Genomic DNA, 23984 nt, shown 5'->3' with positions numbered 1-23984 from the left:
TGAGCCAAGCCTCTCTTCCTTCTATTGGCTGGGGCTCCTCCCTCTCCTGGTCCCCTGGGAAAGGAAAGAGCCAGAGTTTCCTTTGCCCAGTTCCCTGGATCCCATGGGAGAAATACAAAGAAAGTACCTTTAAGACCAATAAGTGCTAACGTTTTAAAAATATATATTTTGTGTTTTCAGTGTTCTTTATAAAATGTATATCTCTGCTACCTAATCTTAAATAGGTTCACACATGGCCCGGCCTGACATGGCCTCATTTATGTCAGATCTGGCCCTTATAATAAATGAGTTCAACACCCTGATCTAGGCAGTCCAATGCACCTTGCTTAACACTTTTTGGTCAGGGTTACTTTCAGTAATTTTTAAAAGAAAAATAAAGATGCAACCTTGGATAGAAAAAGGATCTAAAGAAAATTGGCTGTTATTTTTTCATGTTGCTTTAATAATGATTAAACCATGTTCTTCATAACAAAGAAAGAACATGTTTTAATCATTATTAAAGCAACATGAAACTTAATAACTAAATAGTCCCTCCATGGTATATATAGTACCTTTTTTTCCTTAGAAAGGTACATTCAGGGGTTGTTGGGTTTTTTGCAGAAAAAGCCCAGCAGGAACTCATTTGCATATTAGGCCACACCCCCTGACAACGAGCCAGTTGGAACTGCATTCCTGCTCAAAAAAAGCCCTGGACACCTAATTCCTTCGAGTACTCCTTGATATTTCTGCAAAATAATGAATTGATTCCCTCTAGAAACCTCAGTGTCTGATTGGGTCCTGAAAGGGGAATCCTTCAACCAAACTGCCCAGTCTTAATACCTGAAGTTTCTTGGCTGATTTCTTTGTCCCAGTCCCGCCCCCATTAAACGTTCTCGTCCAATTGTGCCCTATTTATAACTACGACTGCAAAGCGTTGGCATTCCTGCTACTTTCCCCCTTCTTTAGATAATCACTAGGGCGTCAATGCAAAGATTTTGTGCTCCACATGAAGAGCTATTTATTTTTAAAAGCACTTAAATAAATTATCTTTAGCTGAAATTCTTTTTGCATTTTTAAAAACAGGATGCCTTCTTAATGCAAAACCTGCTATCAGTTAATTGTAAAACCAACATGAGAAGAGAATTGAAAAGCACTTGGGATGCTGCTGGGAAAAAAATGTGCCACAGAAAGGAAAGAATAAATTATCCCCCATTTTTAATTAAAAATAAAATAAAATAGCACAGCCCACCAGTCCGAAGCCCCTTTGATGCCCTGCGCCAGTCCACTGCTGTATTTTTTTTTAAATGGCAGGAATAGATCAATGCCTGCTGCTTTTGCTTCTGTAGTAAAGGAATGGGGGGAGAGAGGTTGTACAGCCACAAAGCTTCCCCATGTGCTTAGGGGGGTCACCAAAGTATTTGGGACTCATGTCTGGAGCAAGTTTTTAAAATCGACTCTCATAGTAGGCTGGCATGACCTCTCCCCACCTGTGGCCTCTCTCTTCTCCTGATCATGGGAAAGGGTTGCCAGCTCCGGGTTGGGAAATTCCTGGAGATTTGGGGGGTGAACCCTATGGAAGGCAGGGTTTGAGGTGACAAGGGACTTCAGTGGGGTATAATACCATTGAGTCCACCTTCTAAAGCAGCCATTTTCTCCAGGTGAACTCATCTCTGTCACCTGGAGATCAGCTATAATAGCGGGAGATCTTCAGCCATCTCCTGAAGGTTGGCAACCCCACCACAGGAGAAATTCCATCTTCTTGTTTGCAAAGCACTGCTGAGAATAAAATTGCAATTGTTTCTCTGATTGGGCAGCATCTCCTTGCTATGTTTACCTCCTCAAATTTCAGGCAACCATGAACAGCATTTGGTTTTTCCCACGGGGTTGCCTTTGTATCAGCCTTTCTCAGCCAGTGTTTGAGACATGTGCAGCTCAAATCTCCGCTTGTGATAGCTCAGTTTGGTGTAGTGGTTAAGTGCGCGGACTCTTATCTGGGAGAACCGGGTTTGATTCCCCACTCCTCCACTTGCACCTGCTGAGATGGCCTTGGGTCAGCCATAGCTTTCATAGAAGCTGTCCTTGAAAGGGCAGCTGCTGTAAAAGCACTCTCAGCCCCACCTACCTCACAGGGTGTTTGTTGTAGGGGCGGGGGGAGGTAGAGGAGATTGTGACCGCTCTGAGACTCTGAGATTCAGAGTATAGGGCGGGATATAAATCCAAAATCACCTTCTTCTCATGCAGGCGTGTGAATTTGTGGCAGTCGTTGAACCACATGAACAGCATGCTCAGGTCATCAGCCAAGGCTCTGATTCACACTCTACCTCTGTTGGAGGCCATGGCAATAATCAGAAACGACACCTTTGCAGTTGTCACCTCCAGAGCAGGGTTTCTTCTAAGGAGGGGGGGCGGGGCTCACCAAGCTCCTTCTTTCCATGACAGGTGGAACCTTTTTGGACAGATCTGGGGAGGGGGTTGGGGAAACAAAGCTAGTTGTCACTGTATCTTCACGTTATTTTTTGTACTGGTGATTTTGCTTTAGGAGCTGCCTATGTATTTTTATAATGTCTTCAGCACTTTCAGGGGCAGCAATGATGGGTTGTAAAATAACCAACTCACCCAGGGAAGCTGCAGTTTCTAGCAGGGCCAGCCCTGCCACTAGGCAAACCAGGCAATTGCCTAGGACGCTGGCCTTCTAGGGCTGCTGAATTGGGCACCCCCCCCCATGTGACTTGGTGATGTTATCAGCGCAGGGGGTGGGAAGGGCAGGGGAAGTTAGTCTTACCTAGGGTGCCAGACAATCTAGGGCCAGCCCTGGTTTCTAACAATATGGCTAGGCTTTGTTGGTTCAACCAAAGATTCCCTTTCACCAATTCCAACGGCCCATTCGCAGGATATTTTTTTTTGCAAGCAGGTAAGGATTCATGAGCGCACTTCTTGTGCGGTCCAAGAACGCTGTAGGTTGTTTCCTCTGAAGAGGAAGCTGTTTTGCAAACATAAAGGTGACCTTTTGTGGGATCTGCTCCAGGCGGTGAGGCCTTTGTGTGAAGCAGCTTCCCAAAGGTTCTGGTGGTTTTCACTGAGCTCTTGCAAACCACAAAGAAATGACGCTCTACAGCAGCATGGTGAGGCCAACTAGAGCTGGGCACCAACTAGGGTTGCCAAGTCCCCCGCAGCTGGTACCATAGAGTTTTCCTCCCAAATTGCTAGAGCATCCGGGAAAACCATAGAGTTTTCCTGGAAACTCCTAGAGCGGCTGGCACATGACATTGCTGGAAGGGACCCCCAAAGTGGGAGAACCCCCGCCCCACCTGGGAGCTTACCAGCCCTGGTGCCAACCCACATCACACACTCCAAGTACAACTTGCCAGGGCCCTCCCACAACTGCTCTGCAAACAGCCACCTGCACAGCAGGTGGATCAGGTGAGCTTTGTGGATCAGGTGAGCTTTGTGGCTGCTTCACCCCTTGACTTGCTGGGTCGGGGAAATGTAGGCATCAGAACTTCGGAAGCATGGCTGAAAAGGGTGTTTGGCCATGAGTACCCAATGTGGCTTCACAAGTGAATCCCGTCCATTTAGGAAACAGATCCCGCATTAGGTGTCAGATCGATCTAAGACTGCTCCAAATACCTCAGTTGCAGCTAGGGTTGCCAGCCTCCTGGTGGGTCCTGAAGATGTCCTACTTTTAGAACTGATCTCCAGCTGGCAGAGATCAGCTCCCCTGGAGAAAATGGCTGCTTTGAAGGGTGGACTCTATGGCATTGTACCATCCTGCAGTCCCTCCCCTCCCCAAACCCCACCCTCTCCTGAATCCACCCCCAAAGTCTCCAGGTATTTTACAACACAGACCTGGCAACCCTAGTCGCAGCTCACCATCGTACCTCTGAGCTACTGGAGATGCTGCTGCTCTTGGCAGTTGGTTATCCAAGAACCAGCTGTGCACGGGTCTCTGTGTACGCCTCATGATCTTTCAGAGTCTGGGATTCCTGAGTGGCTCAGTGAGTGAATGCACCTGTGGGTGCTGAAAATATACAAATCCAGTCATAAAGCTGTGTGCCAGAACCAGTGCAGTCTTTATGTATGCTTAAATAGCAATGGAAACTCTCGGTTAGCAGACTCAGCTCAGCTCTCTACAGCGGCATCAAAGAGACTGCACAATAAAGACAGCGGGATGGCTGGCTGGGAGGAGGCATTTTGGGGGGACAGAGGGGAGCTGGATCAAAGCAGCCAGCAAATCCCAAGCGGGCAGGAGCTCTCCCTTGCTTTGCGGCCTGCAGCACTAATGACCTTGATTGGGTTTCACCCTCCCCTCCCAATCCCCTGCTACGATTCCTGCTGGCTCCTGGTGTATGTGTGTGTGTGTGTAGGGGTGGGGGAGCCAACACGTTTGTGTGTGATTCAGCCACAAAGGATGGGAGAGAAAACAATGAATCTTGCAAGAAGGCACTTCCAAGCTGGGTGCATTTCCAGGCACAAATGCAGCCACACGTCCCCAGTCCCGCCCATGTCTCCCGGCCCACAGATACCCGCCTTGGCTCAGCAAAGGTCGGAACCAGCCCATATCTCTGATCACAGTCCAAAATCCAGTCTGTCCACATGCCCACCACATCCTTGAAGGCAGGCTACTCCAAAAGAATCTGACTGGTCTCTGAATGCTACCGGGGTGTGTCTGTGTGTGTGCATTCGTGTGTCAAGAAATCTGGGAAATCTGGAGCAAAGCTGGCTGGTGATGGTATGAAACTCATGGAACTGGATGTGGGCCTCCTCTCAATGGCTTGGTTTTGCTGCTTCCCTACTACTGACTCCTCAGGTGTCTTCCTCCCTCCCTCCCTCTCTGCCCATGGCCTCTATTTCCTGACATCTCCGTCATGCAAAGACCTCTTTGCAATTGACAACCTTTTCCAAGAATGAAGATTAGCTACGTTAAACCACTTCTCCCGCTGAAAAAAGGGCTGTAAAATTATTTGATACTTGCAGGAAAAGGCCAGCAGCTGACAGAATGTCAAGGACTCACATCATCAAGGGTGGGGTGGAGGAGGGGGGGAGAGCTTTTTTTAAAAAAAAAAACGAACAAGGACTGAAATGCCTCAGATTCAAATCTCACCTCAGTACCAGACATAAGGAGGCCTCATTTCTCCACCTAGATCATGGAAGCAGAGAGCTTACCTCCTGTCCTTTCTACACATGGCTCTGATCCAGCAAGGCAAATGCACCTTCCTATGAGATTTTGAGTTGTATGGCATCTCATTTAAACGGAGCTGCTACTAGTGCCCCAAGGTGGTTTGCACAGAGGTTTCTGCCCAGCGTGAAGGAGATGCTGTGCAAGTCAGTGTCCCAGGAGACCATGCTTTCTGCTTCCAAAGTGTCATGTTTCAATCAAGCCTTGTGGCTGACTGACAAGAGCAGCCGTATCACAGGACCCTGAGTGAGACTTTAGGGCCCTCTTTTCTTCATGCTTGCTTTCTATCATATGGGGAGTCAAGGATGAGGGCCAAACAAGCAGGATTTCAGTTTTTCTGCTTATTCCCCCCCTCTTGCTGGAATTTTGCAGAAATTTCCCAAAGGGTCTGCCTTTTATACATCTTGGGCATACATCTATCCATTCTCATAGAGATCCCACCTCCATTTCCCTGGCTCTTTTTTTCTTCTCCTTCCATTCTCCCCCTGGAAATGGTTCCCTGTTTCTACAAGCTGTTCTGACTTCCTGTGTCCCAAAACTCCCTTCACAGCACCTTGAGCTTCTCCTACTTTACCCAAGTGGATCCTTCTTCCTACGATGAAGGGTTTCCCTCCCCAGCACTCCCCTTGTGTTGTGGGAAGTAGCATGGGAAACCCAGCGCAAAGGGTAGCCAAGGACGTTCAATAAGTCGCTTCCACAGAAAGATCTAGAAAGAATAAAGCACACGTGGGCATTCCCCCAAAGGCCTCCAAATCTCCACTTGGCTGAAACAATGAGAGAGCAAGGATGGTTCCGACCTCTGTGTTGTGGGGGAGAGCGGCTGTGTGTGTGTGTGGAGGGGTGCATGGCAAATATCGCCTCCCAGTCCCTACCTGCGGGGTATCGCTCATTAACAGGCCAGTTGTCCACCTGCAGCGTTGCATTGCCACCGCTCCGGGTGAAGCGCACCACGTGGTACTTGCCGTCGTTCACCATGGCGTTGCTCTCCTCGATGGTGATGTCATCTGTGCCCACGTTGAATATGACCCCAACTGTGCCCTGGTCCTGGGGAAAGCAAGAAGGGGGGAGAGAGAGAAGCGGGAGAGAGAAGGGTGTTAAGAGGAAGGAAACTGGCAGGAGGAAATGGGCAAGGAGCGGACAGCAGGCTTGATTTCAGTTGGGGGTTCCATCCGGGTCTGTGCATTTAATGCCGGAGTCCTATGGTGGAGCAGAGCCAATGACTATTAACCTACGTTCCAACTTATGACCGTTTAAACAGCACAGAATTCCTTCTGAGAGATGTGTTATGTATATAGTTATGCATGTAGCAGCCTCATTGCCTTTGTCTTTATCTGGCTTCTACCACAGTTCACAAGAGAAAAGCATGCCTGCCAAGAATGAGCTTCTTTCTCCTGTCTAGTTAATAATAATTGCTGCTTGGGAGGAGGCACGGTTATCCACATCACTTCCTGACAGGATGTCACTAAGGACTCCAACTGGCTTTCTGTACACCGTGGGAAGTGTGATCTGGTCACCCAGGTGAAAGGTATCCAGTTTAAATAGGAGGTGGGGCAATGTGATGCTTCCTCTGTGCACACTTGACCAGGTGTCTGTTAGCAACGACTTGGATAGGCTGCGGTTTAGGAGCCACGGACAGCCCAGAAACTGAACTGTTGATGCCATGAACTCACGAAGATGCCTTAGACTGTGTCAGACAAGTCAAGGCCAGTCTTGTCTACTCTCCAGGATCTCAAGCAGAGACATCACATCACCTCCTACCTGACTCTTTAATTGGAGATGCTGGGGATTGAACCTGGGACCTTCCGCATGCAAAACAGAAGCTCTACCACTGAGCTACCGCCCAACCCCTGGGATGGGTTGCAGAATGGCTTGAACAAAAGACTGTCTTGTTTACTAACCCTGTGCGGCAGACAAACAATAAGACATGTTAGGTCATACTTTTGTTTCATTTTTTTCTGAGGGTATCACTTTGATGCAATTTCTTTATTTTTTAAATGCTTTGCTTATCTAGGGATGTGCAGACTGTTTCACCCTTTTGGAAACAATAATGGCCTCATGTTTTCTTGAAAGCAGCCTTACACAGAGATAAGCCAGGGAAACTGAGAATTTACAAGTGTTACTCCTGGACTGAGTGCTTACGATAGAAATTGCTTCTGAAGAGGAAGGTTAAACGATGCCACAATCCACTCGCGCAGCACCCCCTTGCCCAGTCTTACAACTTGCAAAATGATCTTCAGAAGACGGTGCTTCTTTGCAACGCCCCCCACCTTTGAGCCTGTGGAACAATTATTTCCAAGTCAATGTGGGGGCAAATGCTGAGAAACCCGAAGAACTGAGGGCACAGCAGTCCTGGGAGAGGCCTTCTGGGAAAGGCCTGTTCCACTTGCATGCTTTGTTCAGCTCTTAGCAAAATGAGGGGTGGTAAAATAACACAGTCTGACTGCAGTGGTGGGTGATGCCAATTTGTGAAATGAGCTCACCCTTCCCTTCTTCCCCAAGAGTCTCCTTGCCTGCCCTCGCCTGCCGCTGTCCAGGCCTGGCCCAGCTCACAGAAGAGGTCTGCTTCAGGGCCTGGAGCGGAGAAGAAAATGGAAGCTCCTTCTGTGCTCTCCAGGGTGGGCTCATCACCAGCCTCAGGCCTGAAGCTGCAATGCCACCGAGGTGGTTATGAGGAGCAACCCAAAGCCCCACCATGAACCCCCTTCAGTCCTAATGATGCCATGAGTCAGCAGGGGCAAATACTCTTTTATTTCTGAAATTTCTGAAACAAGCTTGCAGGCCTGGACCCTCATAAAGTGTACCCTCCCCCCCTCCGACTGCCACGTTTAGGCACCATCAGCATTCCATGCTCAAAACCAAAGGCTCTCTTTGTTGCCTTCGCTGCCCCACAATCCACACCTCTCTGGCACTGAGTAATCGTCCCTCTCTTAATCCAGTTCCTGGTGCAGGCGCCGATTGACACTGCGCTGCCTAATCTCGTTTGCCTCGTCAATAAGCTAACGATCAGGGCTGCTTAATTTCATTTGCAGCAAGGCAGTAATTAATCCAGTTCTGCAGGCTCCTCGCTAGGAAGGGAAGCAGGCAGGAAACAGCCTGTAAGGCTGGATGCAAGCAGCTCAGAGACTTGGGTGGTGGGGCGGGCAAGGTGTGTGCACACCGGCAGGCTCATGTTTGTTTCTGGCAATGGGCACAAGTGTCTTTGGAGAGGCGCAAGGTTCCACCCAGAAAGTAAAGTCACCTCCTAGTGTGCCAAGGAGACACATCCCAGTTGTGGCTACTGAACCCCTCTCAAGGTCAAGGTCACGCAACCGCAACACCAGGGCACACAGCACCTCCCACACACCCAGACATCTCCTGGCAAAAGCAGAGCCCCAAACTCCAAAATGGAGTCTAGAATTTTTTTGCATGTTTGCATAAATTATATTCAGTACAAAGCTTGAGGTTTCCCTGGCACTGAATTTGGATCCATTCTGCCCAACTGGGTATTTTCACCTCTTTCTCCCTCTCTCTCTTTCTGTATGTATATGTGTTTGTATAATATATACGAGTCCCCCTCCTTGGGAGGGAGCTTTTTTACCAGTCCATAACTCACTGTGGGCTGTTGCTTCTGAGCAAGGGTGCTTATGTGGTTATAAAGAGCTCGAGATGAGTTATGGAAGCACACGAGTCTCCGTGGTCACAATTCAAGCAGGCTGCAGGCCTGAGTCACAACTGGCTGGCAAAGAACACCACAGCTCCCAGCTGGGCCTCAAGAAGCAGGCTCTGGAGGGGAAGGCTCCCCAGTCCATATCCAGGGGGTTTCCCCTCTCAACCTGTGGCTGATCGTTTCCCTGTGCTCGCCATTTTGAAGACGTTTTGGTTTCCAATTGCTGTCCAAAGACTTCAACTGTGGGGCTTAATCTCTCAAACTAAACCATTTGTGACTGCAACCTGTCTCCAAAAACCAAGGCTTAGGCTTGGAATAATGAACAGAAGAAGCTCTGGGCATGTGCAGATTGTGTTAATTGCACAATGGCTGATGTTCAGCCAGCTTCCACTTCTCCAGCAACCGGGGCTTGGTTTCTAAAGCTCAGATCCAAGGGGAACTCAAGTCCCAGCTCCGCTCTCTTTTTAACTGAGGCAGTCACATAATTAAAGAAATATTAGTCAATTAATCAAATGAGGAACCAATAGGTCATATATTTGCATATGAATACAGTAATTTTGAAAATAAATTCTTTTAGATGATGCATGGTTGTGACATATCATCTACCTTCCTAGAAGAGGCAGCCTGCTGCGGGGGTGGGGTGGGGGGGCACGGGAGGGAGTATCTGCACTGTTTTTTAAAACAATCTGCAGCACGATTAATCAGGGACACCTTTTTCTATCAGCCAAAAAGGTTTGTTTTATTTTATAAATATTTTTAAAGTGTGTGTGTGTGGGGGGGATATGTAAGCTTTTGCACTTCACAGAATTCTTTGCCAGGCAGAATACAGTTCCGTGTAATCTGGAAGTGCACACACTGGTATGTTAGCTGTCTCAATAAGAGATGATGTTTATTTTGGGTCTCCTACTGTTTGTCACCAATACGGCAACCATTGTCTACTGAAAATCCAAGCAGAATGCATTTATGTGGAGCTGCTGCTGGGAGGTAGGGAAAGGGGGGCATTATTAAGGGCTTATTATGCTAAGCAGTGATTAATATCGCACGGTGGGAGCGGCTGCTGGCTGCCTGTGTGTGTGCTCATGCTGCTTATTAGAGCCATGCATGTAATTATTGCATTAAACCCCAGATTATTAGAGTGCTGGGGCGTGTGTGCTTTATCAATGCCCACCCTCACCCCCCACGGATCTAGGAAGAGCAGGCCACAGTGCTACACCTGGGACAGGCAGCAAGTTGTCAAAGAAAGGTCCAGCTGCTGGCAATATTGCCTCATAAAAGCATGAGCTGCCACAGTAAGCGGAGAAGCTCAGAAAGCCCATAGGTGGCACATGGCTCATATGGGGCGATAAGAGGCACCCAGTTCTCTCTCGAGAGGAAGAAAAGCTTGTGAACTATCAGTCATGTGTCATGCTAATGGGAATGCAGGGTTCTGATTTGGATTGGGACTGTGGAGTGGGGGAACAAAGGCTTCAGTCTCCCTTCTGTATCATATTTCCAGCCTGCAATGGTGCTATTTGCGCCACTGGGGGGCTGCACACCTCCGGATCCAAAATGGGCCCTATACACTTGGAAACCCCTGTCCCAACACATCCAACAGCATGATATGTAGTTTAGCCCACAGGTTAGCCATACTGGGTCAGACCGATCTAATCCAACATCCTGTCTCTGACAGCAGCCATTCAGATGCCGTGCGATGCCATAATCCAGGCCTGCAGGCGACATTTCTCACCCGCTGATTGCTCCCCAAGCATCTTACAATCAGAGGCATTCTGTTTCTGAACCTGGAGGCCCCATTCCACTATCATGGCTAACAGCCAGTAATAGAACTGTCCTCCATAAATCCGTCCCAACCCTCTTTTAAATCCATATGGCTTACACACTACACCTGCTTCTTAGATGGAGCAGTTTTTGAAAGGTGCTTGGTTGCTACTGGACGATTCTTTAAATAACACATGGGGTGACAGGGCCTAGGCCCAGCCCTAGATTGTCTGGCATCCTAGGCAAGGCTAACTTCTGGCACCTGAGTTATATGGGGGCGCCCAATTTGGCACCTCCAGAAGGCAAGCATCCTAGGCAATCGCCTAGTTTGCCTAATGGCAGGGCTGCCCCTGACAGGGCTGCAGCGAGGCCCTCTATCCCCCCCATCCTCTAAATTTGGGGATGGAACTAGGGTTGCGAGTTTCCAGGTTGGGCCTGGAGATCTCCCACTTTTACAACTGAACTCCAGTTGGCAGAGATCAGCTCGAGAAAATGGATGCTTTGAAAGGAGGCCTCTGTGGCATTGTACCATGCTGAGGCCCCTCCCCTCCCCAAACCCCACCCCCTCCCAAATCCACCCCCGAAGTCTCCAGGTATCTTCCAACCCAGACCTGGCAACCGTAAATGGAACCCTGGACAGCAAGCCAGAGCTGTTCACCACGCTACTTGGCAATCGTCACTAGCAATCCTTTTTTTGTGGTCGCTTGCTGGTTCCCAGCTGTTGAAGGCGAAGACATCCTGACCATCTTGGATGGAGAATTACAACTTGGGGCCTTCTAAAAATATGCTCCTTCCAGATCCTCCCTAATGCCAGGCTAATGAATCCTATAAGATCCTTCTGTCTTTCACAGAAATTAATACCCACTGAGGTCAGGTGGTGTGTGCATGCTACAGGATCTTGGCTGTTTCTCTTCTGTCCCCCCCTCCCCTTTGCTTTCTCCATGCCCCGATGCCTCCTCCCTTGCTCCAACCCACCCCTCATTCCACTCCTCTCAGGGTAGTTAAGTAACCCAGGGGAGGGAGGAAAGGAAGCAGTTCTTGATGCTTCATGGATTTGAGGGGGAGCATAACCCCACTGAGGCACCAAATCAGTACAGGCTTCTCCTTTTGTGGTTTTATCAAAGCATTCAAGCAAGGACAGGCTGATTTAGTGAGAAACTCAAGTGGGGGAAAGGGGAATAGGAATCATTTCGGGGGTTAGGCCCCTAGAAGAGACTGGTCTTCATAGTCTGTGCGCTCTGAGACGTGTAGGGAGAGAGAGTGGGAAGGTAACGGGGGAAAAAGTGTACAGAAAGATAGTGAGCATTAATGGGCAAAGCAGAGAAAAATGGTGAAGATTCTCCCCTATAATTTTAAGCCACCTCTGTCAGTGAGGAGGCGAGACAGTGTTGCAGCTATCACTAAGCCCTGACAAGGCCCACTAGGCTGCAACTGGCACACTCAGTTACTTAGAGAGAGATTTATGTCAGTCACAGAGACTGGAAATTAAAAAGGGAGAAGGAGGAGGAGAAGATGAAGAAACAGATTTACGAGACTCAAAGCAAACCCAGACCCCAGGACAGAGGAAGCCAGACTGCAGCCCTCTTGACAGCTCACTGGCACAATAACTCCTGTGCATGAGCAAGCAACCATGGCTGGCTGGCCTGAGTTGCTGCCCCCCCCCCCAGTGTTTAATGGACCATTCAAGGCCAGTGACAGCCTTTTTCTCTAGTTCAAGATGGCCGCCAAGACACCAAAATGGCTGCTGCCTCCAATGGCATGTGGCCTGTTCATCCTGCTGTTTGTATCCCAGCTCTGAGAACATAACTACAGTTGCCAGTGTTCAAACTCGCCCCAAGTAACTGCGGCTTTAACAGTGGTTTGATTTGCATCAATTAGTAGGTGATAATATTTAACTGCCTGGTGTGAAAAGCTTCATCTGCCGATTCCTGTTTATCAACGCTTTCTGTCCAAAGCACAGGCGCGGGCCAGGCTGTTTTTATTTTCTATCTAATGGACAATCCTAAAGATGGCAAAAAAAAGAGCCTCTTATGGTTGAGGTTACTGTGGTCACTTTTCTTTTTTTTTAAAGGAGGAAAATATCCAGTACCTCTGATAAATAGAAATGTGTTCAAAACACATTGTGCTGACTGTAAAGAATAAATTATTTTGCTATAGCACTTGTAGATGCAAGGTTGTCAATCGTCAGTTGGGGGCAGGGGATCTTCTGCCTTGGAGGCCCTCCTGCCTCCCCCTTCAGGGTAATCAGAAAGCAAGGGGGAGAGGGGAAATGTCCACTGAGGACTCCATTATACCACATGGAGACTAGTTCCCCATAGGGAATAATGGAGAATCAATCTGTGGGTATTTGGGAATCTGGGGGCCCCTGGTTTTTGATGTAGATGCACCAAATTTTCAGCATAGCATCTGGTACCTCTCCTCAACACCCCCCCCCTCCAAAGTTTCAAAAAGATAGGACCAGGGGGTCCAATTCTATGAGCCCCAAGAGGAGGTGCCCCTATCCTCCATCATTTCCAATGAGGGGAAGACATTTAAAAGGGTTCTCTGCTCTGCCCTTTAAAATATGATAGCCAGAACTCCCTTCAGAGTTCAATCATCCTTCATTACCTTGCTCCTGGCTCTACCCCCGAAGTCTCATGGCTCCATCCCGAAGTCCCCATATTTTTCCTAAGTTGGACCTGGCAACCCCCTGCATTGTGCAGGGGGTTGGATTAGACTACCCTGGAGGTCCCTTACAACTCTTATGCTATAGTGATGCAATTTTCTTATTTCTTTCTGGTTACCTATGGCCAATAAGGCAAAAAATGGCCACTGCTTGACATATCCTGCCAACAAAACATTTGAAAAGGCCACCAATAATCTGACAATCATATATGAATAACTGTAGTATGTCCAAATGTCTGTTAGCACTCAATGCCATCACCACAGTTAGAGAAACAAAATGGCTGCCACTTCAGTAAACTTGGAATCCCTTGTTTTCAGTGTCTTCACCCCACCCACTTCATACTCAAAGCTTTCTCACCTTCTTTAAAAAATGGGAGAGCCGATTTGGTTGCTATGACTTTGATTACAAAATACACCAAAAATGGCCGTTATTTATCTCTTGTTTGTCCTCCTCAAGACTCCAGGCAATGTCCCCTCCCAAACAAAAGCAAAAAAGCCATACAAAACAAAGCAGAATTCTCTGCTTGGCAGCCTGGGGCTGGATTTCTTGATCTTTGTGTCCAGAAATCTCCTCAGGCGCCAAGACTTCCAGTGCGGCTGGCAACAATTTCTTAAGCGATATTTAAGAGGGGAGATTTATTTCTTGAGGCTTCTTGAGAACTCTGCTTCCTTCGCTAGCCATCTTCTCCCTCTCTTGCCCGTCAGCTCTAACAATGTCACTAATAATTTATCATTTCCCTTAAGCATTTATAGACATAAGCACATTCAAATCTGTCAGGTCACTATGATCACTCATCAGATTAAGAATCATCTGTACTCCCAGTTGCTGTCTGAGAACAATTAAAACTGCTGTTTTTAACCCTTTAAAAGTCCTAAGTGGTCAGGAACCAGGATACCTTAAGGATATGTTCACTGTTATCAACCCATGCAGACACTTAGGTCATCTTTGTAAATTCATATTTATGTGCCTGCACTGTCTGAAGTACAGATAGGGGGCCTGGAGATTTTCCAGAATTTCAACTGATCCTCAGACAACAGAGATAATTGCCCCTGGAGAAAATGGCTGCTTTGGAGGGTAGACTGTATAGTGTTATATCCCACTGGGGTCCCTTCCCTGCCCAAACCCTTCCCAGGCTCCACCTCTAGGAATTTCCAAACCTGGAGTTAGAAAACCTAAGTACAGGGTGTGACACATAAGTCAGAGCCTTCTCCATAGCATCATCAAGGCTGTGAAGCTCCCTCCTGACAGATGTTCCTTTGTCCCTCACAGCTGCCTTTCTAATGTCTGCTTCCCAGAGATTTTCCTTATTACGCTGATATCCTATTGTGTTCATGAGGTGCAAGTGTGCTTTTCCACAGGGTCTCCCAGCCAGGCCTAGGCCACAGCTGGACTTGCTTGGCTTAACGAGGCTGCTACATCATATTCCTACACGCCATATCCCATTTTTCCAAATTCTACTAGCCCCATTCAGATGCTACAGGGAACACATATAGGGAACCAATATATAAGTGAGCACAGCTGTCTGTAAGAAAGACCCAACATACAGTCACTTTACAAATGAAACTGGGGAACAGTACCTGGATAAATGTGGGGTTTTAGTCACAGATTCTGCTGCGCATGCATGGAATGTGACCGGAGAATTACTCATTCCACGTATGAACAATCAAACGTGCACTGTACACAACTTGTACATGCATTCGTTGTAACTTGAGGATAGAGCTGGTATCTTTCTGGCCCTTGCCTGCACACCTCTGTGAGGCAGGCTGCTCTTATTGTGAATGAGAGAAACAGAAAGCTCATAGTAAGACCACCACTGAGGTGAGACTTGAACCCAGATCTCCCCACCTCAATTATTGTGGGTTATTCACTGAAGAACCACTCAACTGATGCTTGTGATGGCCTTCTCATCCATCCATCCATCCATTCCATTTGGATCCCACCCTCCCCACAAGCAAGCTAAGGGTGGGTTCCATCATAAAAATCACATATTCAATTCAAATTGACTGATTAAAATACATCTAAAATGGTCAGAACATCAGCCTTAATAACTAACTGGTTATAAGTATTTATAATGTATATTACAATATATTTATTATTATATATTATAATATATATTTATTAATAGCTAACTGTTGCCTCAACAGCTATCCAGCCAATAGGGCCCCCTTGGACCTGAGGTCATTGGAGGGGAGGCCACAAAACCATGGGTTGTACCATGTGAGTGTGCTTCCCTACGTGGTTCTCCCAGTATTTTTCTGACTATCATGGCCCAAACCTTGGGATTCCCTGCTCAGGTTGCACTTTTCAGAGCCACCAAGACAGCAAACAGCCACTTAGCCTCAGCAGCAAAGTCAATCTTAACGAGCTTTTCTGCTTCATTTCCTGGCACCCAAGTAGACAACCTGGGGGAAGCTGAGACCAACCCCACCTGCTGAAAAGGCATTTGGTTTCAGGGGATACCAGCCCAATCTCTATTACAAGGAACTGCACTCAGGGGTATGTAAAGGGGAAGACTTTCATTTTTTTTATTTTATTTATTTTTATTTGATTTCATTTGTATCCCGCCCTCCCCGCTGAAGCTGGCTCAGGGCAGCTCACAGCATAAAACCTCACAGAATTAAAACAATACATATTATAAAATAGTACATTCTATAAAATTATATATTTAGAGATTAAAACAACAAATCATTTAGTGCTCAGATCTAGATATTATCTTGTTAGATTTTACAGTGCGACGGTATTCCATCTATGATCTAGGCTCCGTATCAATTAAAGGTCAGCTGGAAGAGGATAGTTTTGCAGGCCCTGCAGAACTGACCAAGATTCCACAAGGCCCGCATTTCCTCTGGGAGTTGGTTCCACCAGTGGGGGGGGGGGGGCAGCGATCAAAAAGGCCCTTTCCCTGGTGACCTTCAGTTTGGCCTCCTTTGGTCGGGGGATTACCAGTAGATTTATGAACCGGATTGAAGCACCCTATGGGGAGTATACAGTTCCTAAAGTAGGCAGGTCCTTGGCCATATAGGGCTTTAAAGGTAATAACCAGCACCTTTGTAACGAATCCGGTACACTATTGGCAGCCAATGAAGTTCCCGCAGCCCCGGCTATATGTGCTCCCACTTAGGGAGCCCCAATAACAACCTGGCCACTGTGTTCTGCACCAGCTGCAGTTTCCGGATTCGGCACAGGGGCAGTCCCATGTAGAGGGAACTACAGTAATCCAACCTTGAGGTGACCGTTGCATGGATCACTGTTGCCAGGTCATTGCGCTCCAGGAAGGGGGCCAACTGCCTCACCCACCTAAGATGAAAAAAAGCGGATTTAGCAGTGGCTGCTATCTGGGCCTCCACTGTTAAGGTAGGCTCCAGCAGCACCCCCAAGCTTTTGACCTTGTGTGCCATCTTCAGTGGCACACCGTCAATCGATGGGAGCGGAATTTCCCTACCCAGACCGCCCCGACTCAGGCAAAGGACCTCTGTCTTTGCTGGATTTAGCTTCAACCTACTCAGCCTGAGCCATCCCACCACAGCCTGCAACGCCAAATCCAGATTTTCTGGGACACAGTCAGGTCAGCCATCTATCAGTATATTGGTGACAATCCAACCCATAGCTCTGGGCAATCTGAGCAAGGGGGCGCATGTAGATATTAAACAACATCGGGGAGAGTACCGCCCCGTGTGGCACCCCACAGTTAAGCGGGTGCCTCCGGGACAGTTCTCCCCCAATCGCTACCCTTTGTCCCCGACCATCAAGGAAAGAGGAAAGCCATTGCAAGGCCAATCCCCGAATCCCCACGTCGGCTTCCCCGCGTCGCGTATCACTCTTTGTGCCTTGCTGTACAGAAGAAATCATTTGGAGCACTGGTCTCCGTAGAGAACTTCACCGTTGGAATTGCCACCTACACCCATCTGTTAAGGAATTTTGAACATTGGCTTGTTCTTTAGTGACTTTGGGTGATGGTTGGTTGTTCTTTATATATTGTTGTAGTGATCTAATGTATAGGATCAGAGACATATTTAAATATCTATTTTAGTAAATATTTATTTTCATAACCTTGGAGGCTGGTTTTCATGGAGGTTTTTGTAACCTTTCCCCCTGCTCCATTATCCACATTGCTCTTTGTTGGTTGCACAATCCTCAGTTGGGGGCAGGGGATCCTCTGGTTTGGAGACCCTCCACGCTTCAGGGTCATTGGGTGGGGAGGAAAATGTGTTGGGCACTCTATTATTCCCTATGGAGAGTGATTCCTATAGGATAGATTGAAGAATTGATCCACTGGTATCTGGGACTCTCTGGGTGCATGTATTTTTTTGAGATCGAGGCACCAAATTTACAGCATAGCATCCGATGCTTCTCCTCAAATACCCTCCAAGTTTCAAAAGTATTGGACCAGGTGGTCCAATTTCATGAGCCCCAAAAGAAAGTGCCTCTGCCCTTCATTATTTTCAACGGAGGGAAGGAATTTGGTATATGGCTCCTTTAAATGTGATGGCCAGAACTCCCTTTGAAGTTCAATTATGCTTGTCACAACCTTGCTCCTGGCTCCACCCCCAAGTCCCCAGATGTTTCTTGAATTGGACCTGGCAACCCTACATGGATGCTAGTGAATGCCTATGTGGCAAAACAAATGTGTACTTGACATGCTCAGACCTGCCCTCTTCACCACGACCTCCTCACATGTTCCAGAGCTGAGTCCTGGCATTAAGAAGAAGAAGCTGAAGGTTATTATTTCTGTAAGCTTGTCCATTTGCTATTCATACATTTATCTTTTTTGAGTTTCTGTATTACAGTCTGTTCTCCTTTCATTGTTATGATGTTTTATGATTAAATAAAGTATATTTTTATTTAAAAAGAAGAAGCTAAAGGGCAAAATCCTTAACAGTTCTGAGCTTGGTAAGTAGTGCACATGCAAAGCCAGGCTGGTTTCTGATGGCTCAGCTCCTTTCATGCTTTTCAAAAACAAGTCCAAATGTGGAGAAGGGGGGAGAGGGGAAACAGCCATGTGGCATTCAGGCTAGCAAAATTGGCTAACACAGGCCAAAAGATAGTCCTTGACATAGGAAGCTGCCTTATACTGAATCAGACCATTGGTCCATCAAGATCAACACTGTCTACTTCAACTGGTACTGGCTCTCCAAGGTCTCAGCAGAGGTCTTTCACATCACCTACTGCCTAGTCCTTTTACCTAGAGATGCCAGGAATTGAACCTGGGACCTTCTGCATGCCAAGCAGATGCTCCATTGCTTAGCCAAGGCCCTTCCTCCAAATTGGGAGCCAGTTTCCCCACGCAGTAGAATTAAGTGATAGAATGTTGTAGAATAGGCTGTGCCACAGCAGGTGAGGGATTCCAGTTATGGAGGAGGCTTCAGATAAATAAAACTCAAGGCAAACAGAATAGGGAGCCCCACCCACTCTGCCTGCTATGCTGATTTCCCATGTGCACGGATTTCTTAACATCCCAGAATGTGACCCCCTCCACCTGCCAGATGAAGTGGAGCAGTCAGTTCTACCATCTCAGCATTTCAACACTTCATTCCCTCTTCATTCTCTGTCATGGGTCTGAGATGCTACGGCTCCTGGGATGGGACATGACACCTGTCAGTAAACAGACTGGCACACTTGCATTGTAGGTTTATGGTGGGGGGAAAAATCTCTTCCCTCCCCAGACCCAGCAAGTAGTCCCTGGGGTGCAGGCAGGTGCAAAAGGGGAGGTCTGCCACCCAGGGTTGCAAGCCAGTGCCAACCACTGCTGCAGCTTGCACCATTCGTTCTGACAGCTTCGCCTGCCGCTCCCGGTTACCTGGCAACGGGGTGGGATCAATCTCTCAGCAGAGTCGCTTCATCCACCTGTCAGCCTGCATCAACACCTCATCGCTCACCCCAGGGCTGCTGAGGATGCTCCGATAATGGAGATGTATGCGAGGGCCAACCTGGCACGAGGTGGCCTGCCAGGGGAGCAGGATGCACCGGCGAAGACCCCCACCCCAGCAAAGCTTTGCAGATCATGTCCACAACCTTCCCTGGGGCCTACAGACCTGGCAATAAGGGCAGTATCAGAAAGTATTAGAAATTAGAGGAAGGTGCTGGAAGAAAGTCCTCCGGGAGAACAGAAGGGCAAAGATGAAGAAGATGATATTGGATTTATATCCCGCCCTCCACTCTGAAGAGTCTCAGAGCGGCTCACAATCTCCTTTACCTTCCTCCCCCACAACAGACACCCTGTGAGGTAGGTGGGGCTGGAGAGGGCTCTCACAGCAGCTGCCTTTCAAGGACAACCTCTGCCAGAGCTATGGCTGACCCAAGGCCATGCTAGCAGGTGCAAGTGGAGGAGTGGAGAATCAAACCCGGTTCTCCCAGATAAGAGTCCGCACACTTAGCCACTACACCAAACTGGCTGGGGAGGCCAGCAAGGAAAGACCTCCCCAACTGCACTCAATGAAGAAAAGAACAGAAAATGGGGCTCTGTTGGAGCCAGCCTGGCTTTGTCCCACAACCTGCCCTCGGATTCACCTCCCCAGAGATGGAAGGGATGCTTAAGATGCAGAACAAATTTGCAGACCCCAATAATAGCTGGGAGGGGGGGAGTGTGCTGAAGAGCAGAAACAGAAGGAAAATAACAGTTGTGGAGGGCTAGGGAAGGGGGGGGTTTGGCTGCAATGGTTGCCTCTGACAGTCACTATGAACCCCACCCCCAGGAGAAATAAAAGAGAAACAGTTAATTAGAAGCTAATGAGTCTAAATCTGCACGTGAGGCAGACAGCTTATTAGCAGGGCCTTAATTACACTTTTGCTAGGGAGAAAATGCAAGGAAAGATACAGCTCAGGCCTCTCCGCCACCACCTTCCTCAGGCAAAGCCCCTTGATCTGAAAGGCTATCCTCTCAGTCCCAAGTTGGTTGCCCACCTGGTTGCTTGCAAAGATCAGAGCTCAGCAGAGACCTACGCAGTCAAGTTTGCTCCCTTGGGTTGCTAGGTCTTCCCTGGCCACTGGTGGGGAATGGTGGGTGGGGTCGCCGGATCCAGACTGGGAAACTCCTGGAGATTTGGATGTGGAGCCTGGGGAGGACAGGGACCTCAGTGGGGTACAACGAGGGCTTTTTTTTGTAGCAGGAACTCCTTTGCATGTTAGGCCACACACCCCTGATGTAGCCAAATGTGCAAAGGAGTTTCTGCTACAAAAAAAGCCTTGGGTACAACACCATAAGAGTCCATCCTCCAAAACATCCATTTTTCTTCAGGGGAACTGATCTCTGTAGTCCAGAGATGAGCTGGAAATCTGGAGATTGGCACCACTCTGCCCCTTCTCAGGCACTAGATCATTTCTGCCTTGCCACCTTTTTGTGCACTGGGTTCTTACCTACCTCTGAGGGAAATCTCACGAGATCCTGGCTCTCTCAGTCAGATTACAATGCCAGTACAGAGAATCCAGTGGTCTCCTTTCCAGGACCAGAAATCCAGGCCCTCAGCCTCCTTCAGACTCCCCCCCCCCTCCATCCGCACTAATTCCTAATTCAAGCCTTTCAACTGCCTTTCCTGGATGCCAGAAAGACCTTCTGCACATGCTCAAAGCAACTCTCATCTCTGTTGCTTGCTTTTGAGACTGAGCCTTATTGATAAGCAACAAGTTCTGGGTATAAGCCTTGCCCCTGCCTTTCTGCCATCAGTCGATCCCGCCCCCCTCCCTCCTGGTGAAGTCACCAACACACCTTGATCCCCTCCAGGTGCCTGACGTGACAATCTCTCCATATTTCTCTGCAAAATGAGGGCTGAGTCATTTTATTTCCTTGAAGGGTGGGTGGGTGTGAGGGCAGGTGATCCTTTTATTTGCTTCAAAGGAAGCAAAGATAAGGGTGAGAAAAAAACACACACACACCAAAACCCCTGAAGCAGCATTTTCCGCCCATCAGCAACATCTGCGCTGCCCAGGAAGTTAGGCAGGCGTGCGGGTTTCTCCTTTCTCCCCCCCCCCCCGCCACTTAATTGCCTCCCCAGATTTATAGAATGGACTACTAGGAAGCTGAAATGGTAATAGCGATGGTGGGAGAAGCGGGTGCCAACAGACCCATTATAATAAGGGGGGCCGTTTCCTTCAGTGCCCCCACCCCCCCGCCCGTTTCCACGCCACATCTAAAAATATGAGCCTGGTGGCTGTGAACAGGTCAGCGCTGGAAAAGAAACCAATTACGTGCTTTGCACAGCCTTTATCTGCCTTTTGGGCGCCGGGCCTCTTGAATGCCGGGAGAGCCACGGCTTCGTTTTTAAAGTGGAACATAATTATGCCTGTCAATGTCATCTTCGTTACTGCCTGTTCTGGGTAACAATTGAATTACATTTGGCACTTGACTATGCAAGGTGGTTTTGTCTTCTTGCAGTGCTTAATTCGTTTACTGAGGAAAGAAAACGAGAGTGGGGGGGGGAGATGACGCTGCTGATTAATATGGTGATGGGGTGGGGTGGAGCAATGTACCCCAGAGCAAAAAGAAAAAAATTTCTGCCCCCAATTTATGCTGCACTTCAGATCTGCCCCTCAAATGACTGGCACCTAGGGATGCCAGCCTCCAGAGGGACCTGGGGATCTCCAGGAATTACAGTTCACCTCCCGACTGCAGAAATCAGCTCCCCTGGAGAAAATGGCTGCTTAGGAGGGTGGCACTGTACCCTAAGAGCCCTGTGGCGCAGAGTGGTAAAGTTGCAGTACTGCAGTCAGAGCCCTCTGCTCACGACCTGAGTTTGAGCCCAGTGGAAGCTAGTTCAGGTAGCTGGCTCCAGACTGACTCAGCCTTCCATCTTTCTGAGGTCGGTAAAATGAGTCCCCAGCTTGCTGGAGGGAAAGTGTAGATGACTGGGGAAGGCAATGGCAAACCACCCCATAAAAAGTCTGCTGTGAAAACGTTGTGAAAGCAACGTCACCCCAGAGTCGGAAACGACTGGTGTTTGCACAGGGGACCTTTCCTTTACCTTTTTTTACTGTACCCCACTGAGGTCCCTGTCCTCCCCAGGCTCCATCCCCAAATCTCCAGGGGTTTCCCAATTGGGATCTGACAACCCCATCCCCTATCGATGCCCAGGAGGGACCTAGCAATCCTACCTGCACCTGATCCCAAGCAGATGAGAGAGAGAGAGACAGAGAGACCTACAGCAGGGATTAAGAGAGATAAATAGAAGAAAACGGTGGATAGATGGATGAAAAGTAGGCAGGCAGAGAGATTTTAGATGGAAAAGATAAAAGATCGATGTAAAACAGATGGAGGCCAGATAAGCCAGGTCTAGAATGGACAGAGATTAGACAGATGAAGAACGATTAGAAAGCGATAGGGAGACAGACACGGAAAAAGACGATGGATAAATAAAAATGGCAGATGGGCCAGGGATGGGAGAGAAAGGGGTTGAAGGCCAGGGAGGAGTTGCGGAGGGAGAGATCCTGGGTTTCCACTGGCCAGTGGTCTTGCAAGATCTTTATAGCTGCTGCTGCTGCAGGTGTGCTCTGCAGAAATGTAGATTTGTGGGAAGGGGGAGGAAATCGCACAACCTGAACTTGGGCACTGGAACTTGCCAATGGACTAGCTGGGGGGCTCATGTCTACTTCTGAGTTCCACCCTCTGCCTTGGAAACTAGGGCCTCTTTCCCAAAAATGTGAAGCCTGGATGAACTTCCTCAGTGGCAAGGGACACAAAAACTGCACGTGCTCAGAGGCACTTGTTTCCAAGACAACGGTTCGGACCCAAATTAAGCCCTAACTATGGCTAAGTAGCTATTCCAGCTATTCAAAGGCATCTCTCCTCTCCAAAATGCCCCCTAGAAGCATGTCCAAGCTTATTAGAGCCTAGGGAAAGGCATTCTGCACATGCTTTGAAACACATGCTGCTTAATGAAGACTGAGGCTAGACAGTGACAAGAACTACTGGAGTTAAAGGGATACCAAGCAGTCAGGCTCTACGGAGCAAGGAAAATACATTCTGCAGATGCTCAAAGGTTTTCATATTCCTGGTTCTGGTAAACATGTTCTAAAGCTGAGCTGTAGCTTGAATGGGGGCTGTGTCTCTGGCTGGTGTCGTCTCCCTGCCTCTGCAGCAGTTAGCATGCTGCTCACGACCACCTAATGAAACCTTCCCCTCCCCTTGCCTTTGTTGGGGCTCATGCGGCAGGCTGCCAAGGTGGGCGTAAGTACCGGCAAGGGACATCAAGCCAGTTCCTGCTGGAGATGCATTGACCCTTCAGGGGCAGCTGCGGTGCCAGAAGCAAAGCACAAAGGCAGCTTTGCTTATCCTCTGAGGGTAGAGCCAAGGAAGAGCTTTTTGAATGCTGGAATGCAGCCCTGGGGAACATAGAAAGCAATGATAAAGGCGAGGGTGCCCCTAAGCATGTGCAGAGGGCAGCTCCTAAGCCACCAAGTGATTGCAACTAGTTGCACATAGCTGGCTTTCAGAGTAACTCCCAAGCAGGCTTGAGCCGCAGCACCATTCTTTTTTTGGCAATTAAACCCAGCATCAGAACAGAATTGCCTTCTTTGGTCTGAAGAATTGAAATTAAATCCAAGTAGTTTTTGGCTAAACATCAGGAAGAACTTCCTAAGAGTTACAGTGGTTCCTCAGTGGAACGGGCTTCCTTGGGAGGTGCTGGGCTCTCCGTTTTTGGAGGTTTTTAAGCAGAGGCTAGATGGCCATCTGACAGCAATGCTGATTTTGTGAATTTAGGCAGATTATGAGAGGGAGGGCAGGAAGAGATGAACCAGTGTTCAGCTCTTGTGGCCCTTCCTTACATGGTGAG

The 23984-nt window shown here is 48.3% G+C and overlaps 1 protein-coding gene across 7 annotated transcripts in view; it reads right to left on the bottom strand.

Moving 5' to 3' along the window:
* Positions 1–23984, bottom strand: part of NRXN2 (neurexin 2) — a 468353-nt gene that overhangs the window by 63500 nt on the left and 380869 nt on the right. For all 7 annotated transcript variants that reach the window (XM_060252607.1, XM_060252583.1, XM_060252591.1 and 4 more), the window contains one exon: positions 6028–6199. In XM_060252607.1, the coding sequence (XP_060108590.1) occupies positions 6028–6199 (172 nt within the window). The remainder of the gene's footprint in view (positions 1–6027; positions 6200–23984) is intronic.

Source organism: Heteronotia binoei, chromosome 1, assembly GCF_032191835.1.
Source record: "Heteronotia binoei isolate CCM8104 ecotype False Entrance Well chromosome 1, APGP_CSIRO_Hbin_v1, whole genome shotgun sequence".
Lineage (NCBI taxonomy): Eukaryota > Metazoa > Chordata > Lepidosauria > Squamata > Gekkonidae > Heteronotia > Heteronotia binoei.
Note: the sequence above shows the minus strand (reverse complement) of the source record. Positions and strands in the feature narration are given on the sequence as shown.